Source organism: Rhinolophus sinicus, chromosome 5 (assembly GCF_057876585.1).
Source record: "Rhinolophus sinicus isolate RSI-liver-muscle chromosome 5, RSI-T2T, whole genome shotgun sequence".
NCBI lineage: Eukaryota > Metazoa > Chordata > Mammalia > Chiroptera > Rhinolophidae > Rhinolophus > Rhinolophus sinicus.
The window spans coordinates 8,038,683-8,060,621 of NC_142505.1; the positions used below are offsets into that span (position 1 = coordinate 8,038,683).

The 21,939-nt window shown below is 50.3% G+C and overlaps 1 protein-coding gene across 2 annotated transcripts in view; it reads right to left on the reverse strand.

Annotated features, from left to right (window-relative positions):
- Nucleotides 1–903: 903 nt before the first annotated feature.
- Nucleotides 904–21,939, reverse strand: part of KLHL18 (kelch like family member 18) — a 51,121-nt gene continuing 30,085 nt past the window's right edge. The window contains exons 3-10 of one of the 2 annotated variants that reach the window (XM_019724005.3): nt 19,486–19,626; nt 16,231–16,429; nt 13,060–13,220; nt 11,665–11,801; nt 9,935–10,157; nt 6,146–6,250; nt 4,832–4,943; nt 904–4,118 (exon numbers count right to left, since the gene is read on the reverse strand). In XM_019724005.3, the coding sequence (XP_019579564.1) occupies nt 3,732–4,118; nt 4,832–4,943; nt 6,146–6,250; nt 9,935–10,157; nt 11,665–11,801; nt 13,060–13,220; nt 16,231–16,429; nt 19,486–19,626 (1,465 nt within the window). In that variant the 3' untranslated portion in view covers nt 904–3,731. Of the gene's footprint in view, nt 4,119–4,831; nt 4,944–6,145; nt 6,251–9,934; nt 10,173–11,664; nt 11,802–13,059; nt 13,221–16,230; nt 16,430–19,485; nt 19,627–21,939 lie in introns of both variants that reach the window. The other variant, XM_019724004.3, reaches the window with a different exon arrangement.

Sequence of the window (21,939 nt, forward strand, 5' to 3'; positions counted from 1 at the left end):
AATTCTTGACACAACTACCAGGCAGTTGAATGAGATGAGTTACTCAGCCCTTCTGAGGCAGGTTCTTTACTCTAAGTGGAGTCAGGCTACTTCCTCTGTGGGGATTCCCGAGAGGACCAAGGGAGTCAACAGACAGCGTGTGTATGTGTGAAACCTGTGCGGTGGGGTGTATGTGGGCGTGACATACCCTTCCAAAAACTGAACAAATAAAGTTGCCATCCGAGCACCATTGTTACCCAATGGATGAGACTGACCATAAGCTGACTTTTGGAAAAGTCTGAATGAAGACTTTCCTAACACCCACAACCCCAGTAACCAGGATGTCACCTCAGGAAGGCAGACCTGGAATGTGGCTGTATTTACAGAAGTGAAAACGAAACACAGGAGTCCTGTTCTCCCATGGAAACTGGCCCGCATCTGAGAGCCTGAGCTGTACCCCAACCCCAGGGAATCGGTCTCTGGGGAGGGGTATACGAATGAATCTGTGGTTTAAGAATTTTCCAGTGACTTTTATGTGCACTCACGTGAACTACCTCTGGTATAAAAAAGAAGCTGGAGGTTTTGGTTCCAGGCAGTTAATAGGCCAGCCACATTCCACTGGGGGAGTCTGGAGTTTTATGGCAGTGAGTGAAGAAAAGGGGAAAGCCAAGAGAAGTGGGGATCTCGGCTGGAGCAAATAGGCAACATGCTAATGAAATCTTTTGCATATTTCTCACCAGAACCCATTCTTATAAAATAAAACACACACGTGTCTCTCCAAAGACTACTTTTGTTATATTTGGCTCTCTCCTTATTTTCACATATTTTTACTTTATCCAATATATTTTTTCACTGAATTACAACAAAAATATGATTTACTTCTAATACGTATTTTAAAAAATAAATCAGGAAAGGGCAAAAAGATATTAGAAGTGTACTCTTTATTTTTCTTTGGTTTCTTAACACAAAAGACATGCGTTCTATAAATAAAAGGAAATAAGATTTTCTGGGAAACAATAAATTGGGGGAGTGGGGAGCAGAATTTCTACCTACTCACATCTCTGTGGCCAAGTCAAAAGGCTGGTCTTCAGCTCCCATCCTGGCTCTGACCTCAGGTGAAACCCAGAAGAGAAGGCTCTGTGTGTTACCTGAAAAGGGGAAATGCCCAAGGACGGAGAAGGCCCCAGTCCTCTGCTCAGAGCTGGGCTAGACCCAAGACCCACTGAGCACAGCACCTGTCCTAGCTCCTTTCACAGCATCCATGGGCCATCGATGACTTGTCTTTTCAGGATGCTATGGGAAAGACCCCAACACCAAAGCACCAGACTAGCCATTTGCAAACATTCACCATCACACTGAGGAACCGACTGAAGGATGTGAAATGTTGTTTACATATTTGTACCCAGATCCAAGCACTGGCTACATCTTAGCTGGAAACACTCTCAGGTGCAGCAGTGTAACTTCTACACCAGGAGGTGGCAGTGAATGTAGAAAGGCCACTACAAAAGCAGCAGATCATGGAAAAATGATCTGTCACCCTCAGTGGCAGAACCTGGGCCAGCATCCTAAGGACCTGGTGAGGCCTATGCATTCGATTAGCCCACCGACAGACTCTCAGCAACTTCACAGCCCAGGCTCAAATGTACAAGATAGGGGCTTATTATAATAAGACGAGCACTGATACACTCCTCTCTAAGGAGAAACGCAGACTCCCACTTCCTTGAGTCTACCTCTGTAGGCAAACCCAGAGGGAGTGAGGAATGCCAGAGCTCCACAAGCCCAGGCAAAACTATATCAGATTGTTGAGTAGTTTAAAAAACAAACAAACAAACAAACAAACAAAAAACCATATTTTCAAGTGCTTGTAGCAGAGGCCCAACTCCTAAGTGGCAGGTAGCAATGGTACTTCCCTCTGGATACATGGCGATTGCACACACTGGTAAACCTCACGGTCCTGGGCTGGGAGACGTCTCAGGCTGCACATTGTGCCCTTCTGAGCAGGCTTCCAGGCCACCCCAGGCAGGCAGCAGTGGACAGGAGACCAACCAGGTAGAGATTGGGGCCCTAAGCCCCTGTCTTGCATTGAAGGAATTGTACCCTCTTTTTGTCTCTACTGGAAGATCTTAGGACACCAGGTTTTGGCAGCAGCAGGAGGACAGACAGCCCCACTGCTCAGTGCACTGGTAACAGTGTCCTCCAGTCAGGTCCTACTGTGCTACATCATGGTCCCATCCAGGGAGGAGGAAGGAGGAGCATGGAGAGTCTTCAAGAGGTCATTTGCTAAGATCAGAGGAAGAAATGTAAAGCCTGTTCTTCGCAGCAGCAAGTGATTCTTTCGACCATTAGTTCTTCATATCACAAAGCATTTTGCTTGAATGTGAAGGTCAACCTGGCTGATTGGTCAGCCAAGGGCCGGAGGGAGGCCAGACCCCTGGAATTGGCGAGTGGATGGAGGAGCAGTGGCCTGGCAGGGGAGCTGAGGTTACTGGACCAAGCCAGCCCATGGCTGGGGGAAGGACCAAGTCCCTGGTTAGGCTCTAGAGTACAAACAGTCAATGTGCCCTAGAAGCGTAATAATGAGGACAGCTATCCAAGAATGACAGATGGGCGAGTGAGACTCTGGCCAGACTTGCTGCTTCCTGCTGGTCAAACAAGGAAGGAATGAAAGTGGGGGTGGAGATCTGAATGAGAGCCATGGTGGCAGTGGGAGGTAACCACACGGGTACCGGAGCCCCCAGCGACGAGCTGGGAGCTCCCACCTAGAAGAGTGGCAGTAATTCAGCCGACTCACTAAACCTACGATTAAAAAAGTCCTCTGATGATGGGTGTGAAGACAAACCTCACGAGCACCTTGCCACAGGACCAGTCGAGAGCACTGATTCAAACACACCGAGGCTCAGAGGGAACCCCAAGTGCTGTGTGAGGCCTCAGGACCCTGGATCCGAATGTGGGAGCGGATACCGCCCTTTCATGTTAGGTGGTTTTCTACTTAAAACACGTATTTCCCCTTTAGTGTCTTTTTTTCATGTTATTTTCTTGCAAAAAATGTTCACTTAAAAAAAAAAAAAGTATTTTTCTCTCTCGTTTCTTTAAATTTTCTTCAGTTTCTTTCAAGTATCTTTGTTTTTTTCTTCTGTTTCTCCTGAACAAGATGAAAAAGACCTCACTGGAATCCCAAAATTAGCTACAGAAGCCTGTTCTCCCTGCTGACCCAGCGAAGAGACAAAATCCTCTGTGCCCAGGACGGAAGGAGGCGGTGCTGCGGCTGCACGGTCGTCATCACAGGCAGTGAGACACTGGAGCGTCCTTCTCTCCCAGCCACACCCCACAGTTTCCAACCAGCTTGGCCACTGCAGCCACCCCATCACGAACAGGCAGCACATGGCCGGAGCAGAGCAGGCGAGGGGTGTCAGATGGAAGGCCTGCTGCCTGCGGGCGGCCTGCAGCTGTGGCAGGTGGGCACTGGGCTTGGATGGAGTCTGTGTACATGTGGACCAGCGAAACAGTCCCATGTCACCAGCTGTGGGACCCACAGGGGCTTCTGTCCCATGCTGTGCATCTTGATGACCTAGACCTGGAGGTCACAAGGGCAGCACAGTGAGGGAGGACGTAAGCACCTGGGGAAACTACCTCCAGTGAGCTCACATTTCACCCCGTCTTCTGGTCCACACCTCTGCCAGGAGGGACTGTCCCTGGAAGGAAGTGCCTATGTTTGTACCAGATCCCTACCCCACCGCGTCTCACCCTCTGCCTTAGATGGTGAGGAGAGGGATGCAGCCCACACCGACCCCGCCCTCATGACACGCCATGGGGGCCATAAACGTCCAGCGGTCCGTCTCTGGGTCATACATCTCCACCGAGCTCAGGTTCGACTGCCCATCGTAGCCCCCCACAGCGTAGAGGCGTCCACAGCTGGCCACCAGCGAGACGCGACTCCGGCGTGTGTGCATGGGGACTATTAGGCACCACTGGTCTGCTACGGAGCTGTACATCTCGGCGATGCTCAGGAAGCCAGAGCCGTCGTAGCCCCCACAGACAAACATCTTGCTCCCCAGGGAGGCGGCTCCATGCCGGCAACGCTTGTTCAGCATGCCAGCGGCCGGGTGCCAGGTGGCCGTGTGGTGGTTGTAGTGCTCCACCTGCAGCAGGGAGAGAGGCACAGGTACAGGACAGTCAGAGCCAAAGCTCCATCCACGGGGTGGCTTCGCGGGACACGGTGGACTCTAGTGGGAAGCCTGGGGACAGGGAGCTCTGCCAGCATGTGCTCTGGCTCTAATGCCCGTTTTGCTTGACCGCACACCCGCTCTTGGGCTTATAGGGACAGGTGAGAGAGCGCCTACCCTGACCTCTTCTGTTTACATCTAAGGAAACAAATGAAGGAGTTGCCAAGGCTGCACTGCTGTGTAGTGACAGAGCGGGATGAGAGCGGGGTCTCCTGAAATCTGTCCAGAGTGCGTTCCATCACAGGGACTCTAGGGAACGGCCACTAAATGGCTGTTGAGGTTTTTTTAAAGAACAAATCCAGAAGAATACAAGTGTTTGCAAAGTCACACTCCACACATACGAGCTTGCTTTGGGCAGCACTCTCACCGGGTCTCACCAGCATTCGATGCAGAGCTACGCAGGGTGGGGTGGGGTGGCTACACTCTGCCCTGCGCGCCCCCTGACCCCATATACCGGTTCCCATTCTCGGAAGGATTTCAGAGAACACAGTAATGGCCTGAGACCTCACTCAATGACGCCTTACCAGCAACGGCAAGGGTGAAGCTTTTTCCCAGAGAATTCCCTTTTACACTAACTCTCAGGGATGGAAGCAGTAGGTGCCCTTAGCCCAGGGGGACCCCACACTCACACTGCTGAAGATCTGCAGGCCGTCGTGGCCTCCCGACACGTGTATCCTGCCCTCAAAGACTGTGACCCCCGCAGCACTGCGGTTCGAGCTCATTGGGGTCACCACTGTCCACCTTCAGGAAAGAGACAAAGTAGGAGTGGAGCCATGAGAGCCGGTGTCCCCGTCCCCCAAGACAGCTTAGAAAGGTTCGGGCGCACTGTGCTGTGTTCCCTCGCGCCCGGACAACCTCCCCATCGCTTAGCGCCTCCCCCACGTTCTGCTCCTGGCTTTCTCTGGCTGCCGCCTGTCCCTTGCCTCAGACCCATGGCTGCTCTCTGCTCAGCTCTGCCAGCATGTCCCCAAAGGCCTCTTACAGATCTGCTCCTCCCCTGCACTCCCCGTCTTGTGAACGGGACCACCCACTACCTAGTGCCATACTTGTAAACTCAGCCTTGCTAGGGCCTCTTGCCCTCATCCTCAACATCTGTGTGGACACCAAGTCCCCGAGAGTTTGCAGCCTAGTCACAGCTTGTCCCCAACCCTTGGCTCCGGGCTCTCACCTAGACACCTGCAAGTCCCCACAAGTGGCCTGGCCTTCAGACGTTGCCCTTTGGACCCTCCAGTGGCCTCTCACTGTTCCTCTAAGTTGAGTCCAAGTTCCCGAATGCAGGTCTTGGCCACTTGGTCCCTGTCTACATGCCAGCTTCACATGACATGTGCGTCACCATGCCCGCTCCTACCTCACTCAGCACTTATCCTGGAGCCTCAATTCTTGCTGTCTCCCTGCCTCTGTCCTATCCACGGGGAAGGTAAAGGTGTGCCCCACTCTGTGCCCCAGAGCTCCAGACGCAGGCCCCCAGTGCAGAGGGATCACAATGTGCCTGTGGCCCCAACAGACTGGGCGCTACTTCCGGGTCTCAGCCCGCCTGCCGGCTGCGCGGTTCAATGCAGGGAATATTGCCTTAGAAGCACTCGGAGCAATTGACTCCTCTAGTATGCTTGTGTTTTGTAACATCACGTGAAAAGATTCAAATACTGAAATGAAAAATTTGGGCTAATGTTGCTAGTGTTTTCCAAAGAATGTTCCACAAAATAATTCCACATGATGGTGCTAGGTGTTATATAAAATGAGGTTAAACAGGTTTCTTTCTGCAGAATTTTCAGTCTTTAAAATGCTACTAATGCATTATGGAAAGATAGGGCTCTGGTGGTACCGACATCAACGTTTCACGAACTTATTATTAGACCACGTAACTTTTTCGTTTTTCAAATCATAGCATAGTTTTTATGCTGTTTAGCAAGCTCCAGTCGCCCCAAGGGAGTGGGAGGCCTTACTTGTCCGTCTCAGGCGAGTAGGTCTCCACAGAGTTGAGAGAAGAGCTGCCATCATAGCCACCACAGACGTAGATCTGCCCATCCAGCACGACCGTCCCCATGGCACTGCAACAGACAGAGCTGTCATCTCAGATGGGCCTCCGACTTCCTGGGGCACCCATCATGCTCACTGAGAAAGAAACCTAACCACCAACTGCCTCTTTCTAGAACAGATCTCAATCTCAGGTAAGTGATTCAAAGTGTAAAACTGAGGGAGCTGCCGCCCTGTGGGTCCCCTTGCCTCTGAACCCCAGCCTGGGTTGCCTCCCCTCCCCACTCTCTGGCCTTGATCAGTCTGATGTGCTCACCTTGCTGTGCTCGTGGTCTAGTTTACCGTTAAGGCCCTGGTCAAATTACTCACTCTCCTCCTCAAAAAGCCATCCCTGATCCCTCAGTAAGAGCTCTCTCCCGACCCCACACTTCTAGAGCAGCCTCTTTATTATAGCACTTGTCTCATCCTTCCATCCATCCGATTTTCATTAGGCACTTGAGGCACTCACGAGGCATTCCGGCCCAGGAACTAGGTTTAAAAGGGCAAGTAAACCACAGCTCCTGCCCATAGTTGCTTATGTTCTGGCACCATGGGGCCCAGGAATTGACCTGCCACCTCTTAACATGTGGGGACCTCCTGGAAGACAAGGGTCTTCATCAGTGTGACCCCAATAATGCTTAGTGTGGTGCTTTGTACATAACAGGCCCTCAACATAAGTTTGTTGTGTTACTCTGATTTTCCCATTCAATTTGCTACAAAGTTCGACAAATGTCTTTTCATTAGAAACATGGCCCAGCATGGCCCTAATTTGTCTCAGTGGGTGATGTAGCTGCTCCTATTTGTTGTGCACGTACTACACGTGTCAGGTACTCGAGGCTTCCCATTTCCCATCCTCACCACGCCCTGCAAGGAGGTATCACCATCTGGGCTCCCTTCTCCGGCTGCCCGGAGAGAAGCATGCCTCGGATTTAAATGAGACAAGCCCGACTTCATGCTGTTCACCATGCCAAGCTCTCCTAATGCGAAGACCCAGGGGTCTGGCGTAATCATACAGTCCTCTGTTCTGCACAAAGCCTCATGAGAAGTTCAACACCAATGCCAAGCTGCCCAATTCTGTTTTCAAACCTGATGCTGGAGAAGATTAAAAATGAAATTGGGTGTCTAACCAACAGGAAAATAAAATATACCAGGCTTTCTGCCACCTTTCAAATGTATGTAGCAAATCAAATCAATCCAAGCAATGACCCTTTGAGGGACATGGTAATAGCCCCCTGAACAAGCCTGAATGAGGAAAAGGACTTGCCTTAGGCAAGGACTATGGGAAGATCACAAATTCACTAGACAGGTCACTGTCCTTCTAGAAGTGGACACAAGTAACAATACAGGAGTTCAACAAAAATATGGGGAAGAGGGCCGGCCCGGTGGCTCAGGGGGTTAGAGCGCCATGCTCCTAACTCCGAAGGCTGCCGGTTCGATTCCCACATGGGCCAGTGGGCTCTCAACCACAAGGCTGCTGGTTCAATTCCTCGAGTCCCGCAAGGGATGGTGGGCTCTGCCCCCTGCAACTAAGAACACGGCACCTTGAGCTGAGCTGCCACTGAGCTCCCGGATGGCTCAGTTGGTTGGAGTGTGTCCTCTCAACCACAAAGTTGCCGGTTCGACTCCCGCAAGGGATGGTGGGCTGTGCCCCCTGCAACTAGCAACGGCAACTGGACCTGGAGCTGAGCTGCGCCCTCCACAACTAAGACTGAAAGGACAACAACTTGACTTGGAAAAAAGGCATGAAGTACACACTGTTCCCCAATAAAGTCCTGTTCCCCTTCCCCCAATAAAAAAAAAAATCTTAAAAAAAAAATGGGGAAGAATTAATTTAAGAGATGCCACAAAACGACGTGAGATTAACTATTAACTAAGTGGTAAAGACCAGTGTGAAGAGAGAAGGGGAAATGCTAATCAGTGTGGGCTGGAAATGTCCATCAGAGAAGGCTCCATGGAAGCAGCCTGGAAGACTAGGGGAGAGGGAAGGAATGACGGCAGAGGGGAGCTTGTCACCAATTGGCAGGACAGAGGGCTGTTTGGGCTGTCAGAAGAGAAGTGACTGAGAACATTTTAAGGCAGCCTGTAATTAAAGGGGATGGACTGGAGCTACTAATAACAGGGCATTAACCACAGCGAGGGAAATGAACCCCCAGAGGACTTGCCTCCCGACAGCACTCCAAACCCCGTGACATCAAAGCTAGGAAGTGGCCCACAGCAGACATACAAGGAAGACAACTGATTGCAGTCAAAGCAGAAAAGGCTCTCATGGAAATGGTGCAATGAGTCATTCGAGGCCACCGGGAACTGCCAAATATTGAAGGAGCAGGAAGGGGAAGCCCCGAGGTGGGGACAGTGGGAGAGAGAACCACCAGAGCGTCAGCTCACTGCTCTGGGGGGCAGGTCTATATATACTTACTTATTTTTTACTTCCAACACAATCCTACTTTGACCCTCTGCGAATCTGGTCTGATTGGTACAAAGGCAGATACCTCCTGGCTCAAGGCCACATACTAACACTGGTGAAAGTGGAACATGCATATTGTGGCTGTGACACTTTCATGTGGCAAAGGACTTCCACAATGACTACTTTTCATCACCACATGTGCAGTCACTTGATCTTTTTTTGTGTGGTCCCGTGACTTTACAGGTGGAGAACCCACGGCATGGCCAGACAAAGCCGTCTGTGAGGTAAATACTCAGACCACAGAATCATGAAGCATGAAGGCCCTTAGAGAGCCACTGGTCCAGTGGTTTTCAAACTGTCCCTTTCAAAAAAAAAAAAAAATTCATGTAACTTTCCCCTCTAAAGTTAGGCACATGTCGAGGAAACTCAGTATGTAAAAGACAAATGGATCTGTTCTGGTGAGGTGGGAGCAGGGGTGGGGGGAAGAGTCTTGGACTGCTTTCCTCCCGTCAGTCCTGGAGAGAAACACCAGGGTGCCATGTGAAACCACTGGTCTGGCGTGGCCTCTCGGAGGGCAGGAGAGTGGAAGAATCTGTCCAGTTCCACCTTCCCACTCCAAAGCTCCCACTGCCCAACTATGGAAATACCCCACACACATACGATGGAAGATGCCGCCTGTCCCTTTGGCACTAAGAAGGCTACATGAGGGCACTATCTGAGGTCCTCTCATCCCACTTCTTATTCAGGAAACGTGAGCAGGCAAGTGATGGGGCAAACAAGTAGCTGGAATGTGTTGAGAGACATGAAAATGCGGTCCACCTCACCAACAGCTACGTGCTCATGCCTGCAGGACGTGCGGCGGCTCAGAAGTGATCACTGCTACGGGTCATATGCTCCCCAGGTGTTGGAAGCACATGCCTGGCAGGAATCTCAGGGGAAAAAAGTATAAAGAAAAACACCTTGATTTATCACTCGTAAAGTTAAATCTTCCTTATGTGAGTTTCAACTTGAATCCCACCTCTTCCCTGAAATCTTCCAGACGGTCTGTCCAGCTTCTCTCCCTCATCGAATCTTCCATACATTTTCAGGCCTTATCTGGCACTTAAATAACAATACAACTTCCACATGTCCATGACTTGTCTCCCCAAGTTCTCAAAGGACAAGGCATGTATTTTACTTTGAAGCAGATGGGGAGGTACCAGCAGTGGTTGGCTTGGCTGCAGGAAATCGCCAGGCCAGAGCTTGTGTTTGATTTTATTATGTGCCCCTGCTTCTCTAGCATGGTGCTCCCCAGCACAAATGGCTTCCAGAATACCTTCTCTTGCTATTCATGCTCCCCACTCTGGTCCACGTGTCCGTCTCTGGGTTGTAGACCTCCACAGTGCTCAGCCGTAGCTGGCCGTCATATCCGCCGATGGCATAGAGAAGCCCGTTCACCACGGCCACACCGACGCGGCTGCGGGCAGTTGTCATGGGATGGCACTTCTCCCAGTGATTGGCGACGGGGTCGAACACTTCCACCACGTTCAGGGAATCACCTGCATAAAAATTTGCTACTCAAATTAAAACAAATGAGACCACTCGTTTAGATCATACTGTTGGGTACTGATTATATGGAACGCTCAACTCGCTTCTCTCAGCTCTTCCCACAGGATTTCTCAAGCCAGAAGGGCCCACTAAGAAGTTTCAGCCACGATAACCTCAAACCTAATTCTTTAAGGAAAATCAGAATCAGACGGGAGGCATTTACTTTCCAGACAGGGAAGTTTTAAGTTGTGATGAGGTGAGTCACCTGCCTAAAACCAAAGATGAAAGCAGGATACACTACTTCCCCGACGCAGGAGGCATGCCCAGAGGGAAGGCCGTGGGTCCCAACGCCCACTTTCACTTGCTCACCCATGACCCTAGGCAACTTGCTTTGTATCCCCACCTTCTGTTCTCACAGGTGAAATGAAGATACTCTCTACGGCAGAGCTGCTGTGCGGATTAAAGCCCCTAGCAGAATCCCCTAGTTCTAGAAGAGACTAAGTGCTCAATGAGCAGTAATCATAGCAGCAAGGAGCCCTACTTTGTCATTAGGCTTTTGTGAGGATCAAATAAAAGACTTGCCTTCCCCGTTTTAGTCTGCGCTGGGGCACTTAGCACCTGTCACACTACAGCATTTACTAGTGGAGGATTTGTCTTTTCCAGGTCGTACGGTCAGTGAGCAGCAGAGACTAGTGTCCACCTCTCATTAACTTTCAATTAAAAATGAAATTGCCCAGTACTGCCCGCCATCTCCCCACCTCCCACAAACCTGGACTGGCACTGTGAAAAGGCTTGTCCTCCACATCGGAGATGACAACTCCCTGTGCCACTGTACGGCCAGGATTCAGGTGTCTGTATTGCCCTCTCTGCTGACTCTCTACCGCCCTACAGTGGCGCCTGGGGTGAGAAAGAGGGGGAGCAGCCCCATGGAGCTTTCCTGAAAACCTGACTGTATGATATGAGAGCTGCCAACAGCACACAGACTGCAAGCACGTGTATGTATCACAGGAGCTAAGAGCAAAAAGTAGTATTGATAGTCACAGACCCTATGTATTTGCAGAGTCGTCCTGCTATGGTGACGTTCTCGCAGTCTAACCCCAGGAATCATACGACCGAATGTGATCAGCTGGTAACAGAACTGGGTCTCTGACTATATCCTATCCAGGGCCGAGCCAATTCCACAGGCAATGTGGTGTCAGGGAAAGAGTGTTGGCTCAGGAACCAGTAGTTCTTGCTTCGCCAAAAACAACTTGTTGGTGGAAGTTCTCTGGGCCTCCGTTTCCCCATCTGTAAGGTATGGGGACTAGGCCTCAAGGATTTCGGAAGGCCTCTTTAGCTCCGATGTTCTGACTCAATGGTCTTAATACCTGATACACTATGACTGCAGAACAATTACATAACATCAAGGTGGCACGGGGGGTGACACATGAGGAGAGGAACCCAAGGGCCAGGCTAGGTTGCTGGTGCTTCCTCATCCACAGTCCAAGGCAGCTCTGCGAAGGGGGAGTTGCAAGATACCTGCTGAGTTGAGGCCGCCCACGGCATAGATAAGCCCAGCGATGGACGTGCAGCAGCGAGGCCGAGTTCTGAAAGGTGGCAGGTGGGGCCGGCGCTCTGGCATGAGGTGATAGTCCTTTGCTTCGTCTACCAGGTCCCTGGAACAAGGTGCAAGATGCTGGGACAGGAGGCATCCTCCCCATGTGGTCCCCATTTGCATTTCCAAATCTGGCTCCCCCACCGCCAACTGCAGGGGCAACTTGGAAGAGAAGCCTTCTGGAAGGCTTGGTCTCAAAGAACCCAGGTGACTCCAGGGGAAACCAGACACAGCTATTGAGAACTGCTCCAAACTGCAGGGGCAGATGGGCTCAGTCCACCTCGGCCAATGTGATCAGAGTATCTTCTAAAGGGCACATACCTACCCAGCAGGAGAAAAACAGGTGGCAGCTAAAACAGCTGGCTTTGGGGAGGTGCCTGTAGCCTGTCCCTACATTGGCCCAGCTCTTCCTTTCTGTCCCGATGGCTCACACCCTGCAGTTAACCACCTCTCACCTGTACTGCGGCAACAGAAGCTAACTGCTCCTGACGACATCCCTGCCTCCAGCCCACCCGCCATCCCACTGTCCACACTGCCGTCCAAGCTGTCTTTCTAAGAACCTCTGATGGCCACCCATCGCCTACAGAATGAAGTTTAAACTCCTCAACAGCACGCTTGCAACTGCTCGTCACAGGGTCCCAGCTACCTGCAGGCACACCTCCACCCCTGCCTGACACACACCTTCATTCTGTTTGTACCAAACCACCGACTTCCTCTTGAACGAGCTGTGAATATGACCAGCAGTTTGAAGGAGGACAAATACTTTTCTCTGCTGCCCTGCTTTTATGATGGTCCTCCCGCAGGGCTTCCATTTCTGAGCTCTGCTGTGCCATGTCATCAGTGACTCACTCGGTAAAAGTTTCACGTGCTGGGACACCGGTCCCCCGGTCTCCCTCGTCCCTCACTGCAGATGCAGGCCCAAACCCACGTGAGGCCAGTGCACCGACTAACGTTGACTGAAGAGGGCAAGGAGCCCTAGGAAGCCACCACCAAGTCCACCGCTGGTGTGGACAGGGTCGGGCCAGGCAGTATAGATGCCTATAGGTTCATAAATAGGTCAATGGGTGGAGATGCTAGAAAACGCTCAGATAACTCAGGGAGGAAGCCCCTTCTGCCGTGATGCTCTCACACGGCTCATTTCTCTGCCCGAGGTGTAACACTCGGGCTCGGCCCGACTCTAGACAGAAGGTGGAGCGATCTGTGTGCCCGGAACTAAGACTGGCCACTCCAAACCCTTCCTCTCCTGAGCTGGGACAGAAGTGGCCTAAGTGGCCCAGTCCTTGTCTCTGCCCAGACCTCGGCAGCCCACCCTTGCTCACCTGCACTTGTGGCAGCAACGCACCAGGTCATCCTGCTGCACGCGGTCTGACAGGAACTGGGGCCGGCAGAGGGGCAGGCGGATATTGGACAGCAGCTCGGGCAGGCAGGGCCCCCTCTGCTCACAGTCATATCTGACCCAGGCCAATGCGGCTTCAAACACCTGCCAGGACAGAGTAAAGCGCTGGAGGCAACTCCTGCCAGCCACAGGCCACACCCGACTCCCCAAACTCAAGTCCTCACTCCCTATACTGAGGCAGTCCCTGGGCCATCCAATCTCTCCTACTTGTGTCCTGAACCCACTGTTTTCTGCCCACTTCCCCAGCTACCCCATTCAGTCCAGTCTCCTGAAACGCAAGCCTGGGTGACTGCAACAGTTCCCAGCTTGCATTATGACGTCCTACAGAAAACGCGCCTTTCTGCATCGCAACGGAGCGTCTGCGTGCCTTCCTTCCTGCTGCGCCTGCACCCCACTCCTGAATTCCCTCCACCACCCTCTACTCTAGCCAGGCTGGTTCCCCTGGTCACACTGTCCCCTTCACCTGGATGTTTCCTTTTCTCTTCCTCTTCAGCTACACCCACTCCCCGGTCTCTAAGGTCTGGCTCAAGACTCCTGTTCTCCAAGGAGCCTTCTGTGGGGACAGAGCCAGGAGTGCAGTTTCCAGGCTCTCGGCCTCACATGGAAAGGTGCTCACTCGGGTAGTAAATGGCCATCAACTGTGATTGGATGGCTACGCTAGCAAAAAATGGAAACTAGCAAGAGGATGGTGGCTGAGGGGCCGGCCGGGTGGCTCAGGCGGTTAGAGCTCCATGCTCCTAACTCTGAAGGCTGCCGGTTCGATTCCCACATGGGCCAGTGGGCTCTCAACCACAAGGTTGCCAGTTCAATTCCTCGACTCCCGCAAGGGATGGTGGGCTGTGCCCCCTGAAACTAGCAACAGCAACTGGACCTGGAGCTGAGCTACACCCTCCACAGCTAAGATTGAAAGGACAACAACTTGACTTGGAAAAAAGGCCTGGAAGTATACACTGTTCCCCAATAAAGTCCTGTTCCCCTTCCCCAATAAAATCTTTAAAAAAAAAAAAAAAAAAAGACAGAAGATGGTGGCTGAGCTGGCAAGCGCGGATTGCAGTTAGCACGGTGGAGTGTGGGTTGCAGAGAAGTGGAGTGTGGATTGCAGAGAAGTGGATGGCAGGTTGCAGATAGTGTGGCTCCTGCTTCCTGTGTCTCCAACCCAGCCCCAGCGAGACTACAGGGGTGTGACTTCCCTACCTATGGCTCCGTGGATGTTCCTTTTTGGCCTCACCATATCCTGTGTTCTTATGTGGGGAGCGGTACCAGAGACCCCGCGTGACACCCTGCATGACGCCTTCCCTAACGGTTCCAGCCACCAGCATATCTCTCTAAAACCCTGCAGCCCCTCATAGATGTATCTCTCCAATAAATGTGAGCCACCCAGGTCCTATTAATTAGTGCATGAGCTAGGGACAGACTCCTTGCTCCTGGGATGAGCAAGTAAGTACCCACACTGCTGAGCTCAGGGTCCCCTTTTCTACTGCTCACTACTATTCAGGGTGAGGGCTCCTCGGACATTAAGGAAATGAGCTGAGTGGGGACTAACATCCTAACAGCTTGCCTCCGAGGCCTGGGCTGCCCCTGCTGAAGTACAGCTTCCCGATAGGCCAGAACCCTAATTTCAAATATCCCGGGCTGCTCGGCCATGGACTTTGGTCAGATTTCCTAACTGAGCAAGCAGGAGAGGCCTTGCCACAGTCGTGCTCCCAGAGCCTGCCGGGCCAGGTCCGAATTTGCACCCCAACATTCGATGCCCTCCACTGCCGAGCCCTCGCCACCCTCTGCTCCAAGTAACATTTGCTCACCATTCTCTTAAGACAACTTGCACCACACCTTTGTTGAACAGAAGGGATGACCCTTCGCTCTCCTCTGGCTACTAACACCCTACAGTCTATTTAAGCTTTTCTTGACCACCCCCAAAAGATGTTTTCTTTGTCCTCAGAGGACCTATGATCACTCACACCTCGCTTTGCCAATGGCCGCACTTCTTCCAGAATTTTAAGGACCCCAGTACCTGACCACCACCTCCAATCCTTGCCACTCAGTCACTGATGCCAATCAGCCTCTGGCACGGCTCCCCCTCCGGCCTATCTCCTCACCTCTCTCATCCAGCACGGGCTCCATGGGTTATTATGCAGGTGCCTGCAATTCCCATGCTATGTGCTTATCTCCCTCAACCACACTTACCTAGAAAAAACAGAATCTCTACTCTGGTCAAGTCCAACTCAGCACATTCCACCCACCCCCGACTCTGCACTGCACCAGCACACCGAGCTGACAAAAAAATGCACAACAGAGCTGACCGGTTTGTTTTAAATTTGTGACTGCTAATCTCATCAGGCCGTGCTTCCCATCAAGCCCTCCGCATTTCCTTAGCATCATCCATTCATTTCCCCCCTCTCCTAGAGGCCTAGGTTGTAACTGTTCATCTCTCCTTAAATTTTCTCTCAGCTGAGAAAACAGACACAAGTCAGAAGACAATGTCCATAGAATCTACCAGCATCTCCCTTCCCGGCCCGCCCCTCCCCCGCACCTGGGGGTATGGACTTAATGCTCCTGTTAAATACACACCCCTCTGCCCTAGATCCGCCCCTTCTCACTGAGCCCAGACCCCGTTCCAGCAACTATTCCTCCTTTTCTCCTCCATCACCAATTCTTCATCCCCTCTGGAAAATTCCTGCCAGCAGTCCAATCATACTGTCACTTCTCTCACCGTAAAGAAAACAAAGCCCTCTTGACCTCATATCCCCCACCTGCGACTGCCACACTGCTCTGCTCTCCTTTAGAAAAAGACTGTTTCAAAAAGTTCTCTATACTTATTTCCAGTTCACAGCAGCATGATTTCTAATCACAAATACTGGAAATTACCCGAACATGCAAGAACAATGGAAGCAGGTTGATAAAAATCAATGGAACATTATTTCGATACTAATATGTATAAAGAGTTTTCATGAAAAAAGCATGTGATGTAATAAAACAAAGCCATAACAAACAACAGCTGCACACACACCATCATCTTCATGTTATAGAAAAATGATAACAGGAAGCGGAGAGCAGCACCCACGTCGCCCGCAGACGGCCACTGTGCCCTACAGACCTGCTCCTCGGACCTGACATTCAGCTCATCCCGGGACACCAGCTCCAGCACGTCCTCCAAGGGCAAGGCCAGGAATTCTTCCGACATGGACACCTCCACAAAGTGTTGGTGGACGAAGCTGGTGGCCGCATCGTAGAGCACAGCACACATCATGGTCTCAGCAAACTGGCGTACACCCAGGCAGTTTTTTGGGTGAAGCCTTTTGGCGTAAGAGAAGATGAAAAGAAAAAACTTAGAGGAAGAAAGAACGTTATCTTTGCTCATTCTCAGGTCGGTTCTGGGTAGAACCACGGAACAGGAAACATCCAACTTTGTCCTCAACTTGGGAAACTCCCTGCGTCACATCAGACAGCATTCTGGGACTACACTTCTAAAGGTATAAAATTAAGATCGATTCTCCTCAGAGCTTCCTGCCTCTGGGGCCTGGTGGAAGGTGCTCTCTGCGAAGTCCTGCGACGCAGCTCTCAGGGGAGAGAAGAACAGAACATACTGGAAAACCTGCTGGCTTTCCTTTGGCTGCTGACATTCTTGGTTGAGTGTCCATCTCATCACCAGGAAGGCAGTGGAGTTGTAGAATGAGTTTCAACCACAAAAAGAGGTGATTTCTCTAACATTGGGACCCTTACACGTTTTTCTATTTTTAAACAAGGAAGAGGCTCTGTGGGTCTGTCTAACTGTTCAGACCCCCAGAAAGGACACCCAGGCACCTGTCACTTAGTTAGCACCAGAGTGAGTCAAGGACCTTGCCAGGCCTTTTACAAACATTCTCTAGATCTTTCCAACAACACTGCAAAGTAGTAATTACTCTCATTTTCAGATGGAAAACTGAGGCCAGAGAAACTAAGGATATGTCACGGAGGCATGAAGAAACAGTCCTGGTCTAAAAATCACTTTCTAAACATCTTTTAGGGGACAGGGCTTTGTGACAGAGCCTGGATCCAGGGTTGATGGCGATGACCTCCAAAGCCCCTAGGTGGAGCTGCTGTCCCCTGTGAGAGCGGCCAGTGCAATCCTTTCCAGGGTGCCTACTTAATCATTCTCCAATTTCTGTGGGAACAGAGATGAACCAAGTCCAGTGTGCCCTTAAGAAGCGCACAGATGAGTAGGAAAGACAGTGTGTGTCCCCCCAGCCCCCTACACGCACCCCTCCAACCTGCCCCAGAAGGCATCCCAGGGCAGGGTGGAGAGGCTCCGGCCCGCACTCTTGCTATGGGGTCTCCATGGGCGATGCCAGAACAGGACCGCCTGCCTCACGATGAAACGCTCAGCCCACACCCTGCATGTCAGGCATCATTCCCACAGCCAGTAGGACTAGCGGCACACACAGCAGTGCCGTGTCGTGCATGGGCACTCCACGGGCAGGACATGCCCCGCAGGCGGGGTCCCCAGAGCCGCTAAGTGACCTGGATTGGAGAAGCCGGAACGGGAGAGGGAGAGGTCAGCTCTAAGAGGGGACGAGGTTCAGAAGGGCAGATGCGAGGTGGGAGGAATGCCGGACTTCAGGCCAGAGACCTGCTGATCAGAGCACTCAGGTGGAGACCGGGCCTTGGGGCGCACCACAGACGGGGCGCGCGCTGCTCTGGTTTCTCCCTGCCTGCGTGTAGCCCAGCACTAACTCTCACCCCCAAGCCTCTACTGGTTAAAAAGCAGCCTTTACATTATGACTAGACTAAGAGCTCTGCCTGTTGAGGGGAAGGAAGAACCTTCTTACCTGCCCAGTCATCAAAAGGTCATTGCCACAGTGCCTCCAATAAGGGGCTGATATCCAAAATACACAAGGAACTCATGCAACTCAACAACAAAAAAAACAAACAACCCAACTGAAAAATGGGCAGAGGACCTGAAGAGACATTTCTCCAAAGAGGACATACAAATGGCAAATAGACATATGAATAAATGCTCAACATCACTAATCATCAGAGAAATGCAAATAAAAACCACAATGAGATATCACCTCACCCCAGTCAGAATGGCGATCATCAACAAGACAAATAGTAACAAGTGTTGGAGAGGCTGTGGAGAAAAAGGAACCCTCATACACTGTCGGTGGGAATGCAGACCGGTGCAGCCGTTATGGAAGGCAGTGTGGAGGTTCCTCAAAAAATTACAAATAGAATTACCATATGACCCAGCAATCCCTCTACTGGGTATCTACCCCAAAAATCTGAAAACATTTATACATAAAGACACGTGTACTCCAATGTTCATTGTAGCTCTATTTATGGTGGCCAAGACATGGAAACAACCAAAATGTCCTTTGATAGATGAATGGATAAAGAAGTTGTGGTATATATACACAATGGAATACTATTCGGCGGTAAGAAAAGATGAAATAGGAGCATTTGTGACAACATGGATGGATCTTGAGAGTATAATGCTAAGTCAGACAGAAATAAGTCAGACAGAAAAAGCAGAGAACCATATGATTTCACTGATATGTGGTATATGAACCCAAAACAACAAAAGAACAAGACAAACAAATGAGAAACAAAAACTCATAGACACAGACAATAGTTTAGTGGTTACCAGAGGGTAAGGAGGGTGGGGGGTGGGAGATGAGGGTAAAGGGGATCAAATATATGGTGATGGAAGGAGAACTGACCCTGGGTGGTGAACATACTATGTGATTTATAGATGATGTAATATAGAACTGTACACCTGAAATCTATGTAACTTTACTAACAATTGTCACCCCCGATAAACTTTAATTAAAAAAAAACACACAAAAAGTCATTGCCAAGTGTGGATGTAGGCAGGGGTATAATCCATAGTCCTTTCCCTAAAAGAGCATACGATGACTGCTCCCAGAGGACTGGGGGACAGAATTCCAGGAGGTACACTCTGGGTGGGCTCTTAAGGAACTAAGGGAAAACAAAAGATCAAGAAATTCAAGGAGGATGAAGGACCTAAACAAAGATGGAGATGTCTGTGGAACAGTTAAGAGCACTGAATAAATCAGTTTGGTAAATGAGCAGCTGGTCAGATTGGAGAGAGAGGACCAGAAGAAGTGGTACAAGTCTGACCGAGGGAGAGGCACACAGGGCTTCATACATCCTGTCCCTCAAAGGTGCAACCCAAAGAACTGGATACCACTTGATTCTGATTTCAAGAAAGGTCATTTCTGCAGTGTAACCTTCTCAGCTCACTCTCTTCAAAAAATTCTATGTGCCCCAAAGGCTCAGCACCCTGGCTGGGATTCCAGAAATGAAACGGTCCGACTCCCCACCACAGGCCAGGCTCCCCCCATCACCTCACCGTTCTCGGAGGAAGGTGCAGCAGGCGTCTTTGATGCTCTGCAGCTGCAGGAAGCTCGCCCCCATCAGCAGTGACTGGACATTTTGCTGGTCGATGGCAAGGTGGCCGTTGTAGGCAAAGTTGATCAGCGCCTCCAGGGCACTGGAGGAAAGAGGAGAAAGGAAAGCTGCTCTTCAGAGATGCGTCCTAACCCACTGGAGACTCGGGCCCTACGTGAGCGGACATTAACACCTGGGCAATGGACGGGCCCCACCCTAAAACCCACTGAGCCCATTCCCTTTGAGAATCTATCTGAGTGGAATAATTACTTCACCGTCGCCAGACTCATTCTACTTCTTGTCTTTATTGCCCGAATAATTTTATAAGAGAAAATTTTAAAAAGAGAAAGCAATTACCCACAATCTCACTACTGAACAAGTCAACAGTGGCCATTTTTCTAGGCTCATTTTCAGTCCCTATTTTCCCACATGCATAAGTTGTACGGATATAATCATGTAATACTTCTGAGGACCTTTCCCGTGTCACTACACTGCCTTCATGTTTATCATTTTTAGTGGCTGCAGAATAGTATTTCAGTATGTACATATGCTATAACTTATTTCCTTTGTTGGTAGGCATAATAACTATTACCATCTTATTGCCATCATGTTTTAGGATTATTTCTTTGGGATAAATTTCCAGAATGAGATTTCCAACATTTTTTTCTCCCTTCCAATTCACACTGAGAAGGAAATCCAAACTCTGTCTTTGGGCTGTCTGTGGTCGGGCCCCTCTCCGTCTCTCTGACCTCGTCACCTTCCACTCTGTCCCCCCTCACTCTATTCCGACATGCTGAACACACTCTCACCTCAGGGCCTTTGCACTGGCTGCTCCCTGTTTAGAGGGCTCTTCCCCCAGATGGCTCACTCCCTCACTTCAATTAAGGTCTCGGCTCAAATGCCACCTCATCAGAGGCCTTCCCTGATCACCCTGAAATAGCACAGACCCCCATCATCATTTGCTAGCCTTTACTCTGCTTCACTTTTCTGACATCACTTTCACTCCCCAGCCATATTATGTGTGCATGTTCGTTGCCAGATCCCCGCTCTCAGAAAGTTGGCACAACAGAGGTACTTTGTGTTTTCTCGATGCTGTACCTCAGTGCCTGCATCAGCACACGTCACAGGTGCTCGGTCTACCTCTGGACTGTGCATAGTGATGAACACGGCTCCTTCAGATACAGACCTCAGAGAAGAGAGTGTACAACTGCCCTTGGAGACCCACTTCCGTGGCTCCTTATTACCACGTGGCCTGAGACTTCTGCCTTGCAGTGGGTATACTCTGTGTATTGGGGCAGATCACCTCCAGTCATCCAGAGGGTACCACAGTTTCCTAGCTCCTTTCCCGAGTTTTCACCATTGTGAGATTAAGAAGTTAGGCAACAAATGACAGGTTACTGGCTAGTGTTTTAGAGTCACTGGTTTGTTTACTGTCCTCACCCCACCCCCGAGTCACCTTGTGTGCCTTGTTTGCTGCTGCATTGCCAGACCCAGGACAATGCCAGGCACATACGGTAGTAGGTGTGTAGGGGACCCCTGGATATAGCCTGGGCCAGTCACACAGTCTTAGTTCACAGACTTGCAGCAGTATTTTAAGTCACATAAACAGGGCTTTTTCCTTTTAAGGCCCAAAAAGTCATGTGTATGAATGTGTTTACATAAAGTCTTCAGACAGAAATCGGGACAGTATTTCCATGAAGAGGGTATAGTAGTAAGTGACTCTAGATGTAAGGGAAGCTTTAAGTGCTTCAATTATGTGATGTCAGGGGTTTCATACTGCCTCCTGCCCCTAAAATTACTCTAGGGCAGAATTTCTCAATCTTGGCACTACTGACGTTTGGGGCCAATATTATTCTTTGTTATGGAGGGCTGTCTTGGACGAGAGACGTTTAGACAGGATAACCTTTGAGCTTGAACCACGATTTCTGCTACCTTCTAGAACTGCATTGCCCCATAGAATAGCCATTAGCCACACATGGCTATTTAAAATCACATTTAAATTAATTCAAATTAAACACAATTTAGAATTCAGTTCCTCAGTCCCACTAGTCACATTTCAAGTGCTCATAGCTACATCTGGCGAGTGGCTACCATTCCAGAAAGTACCAACAGAAAATTTCCATCATTGACAAAAGTTCTGATGAGAAGGGTAATGAATGAAGACACTTATTTGGAAAACTATTCTGCCAGTTAAATTGGCTAGCACAGAAAAATGAGAATTATATACCACCACCTTTGTACATGTCTTAGCTAAAATAAAAAGTCTTTTGGACTTGGTTCCTACTAAACGTGTACTCTAGCACAGTAAAAACCCATCAAAACTCTCCTCATTTTAACCCTGTCTCAGGTCACCAGCTGAGGCGCTAACTTGTTTACAAAGTACCTACTAAGTGAGTGGGACATGCTAGATACAGAT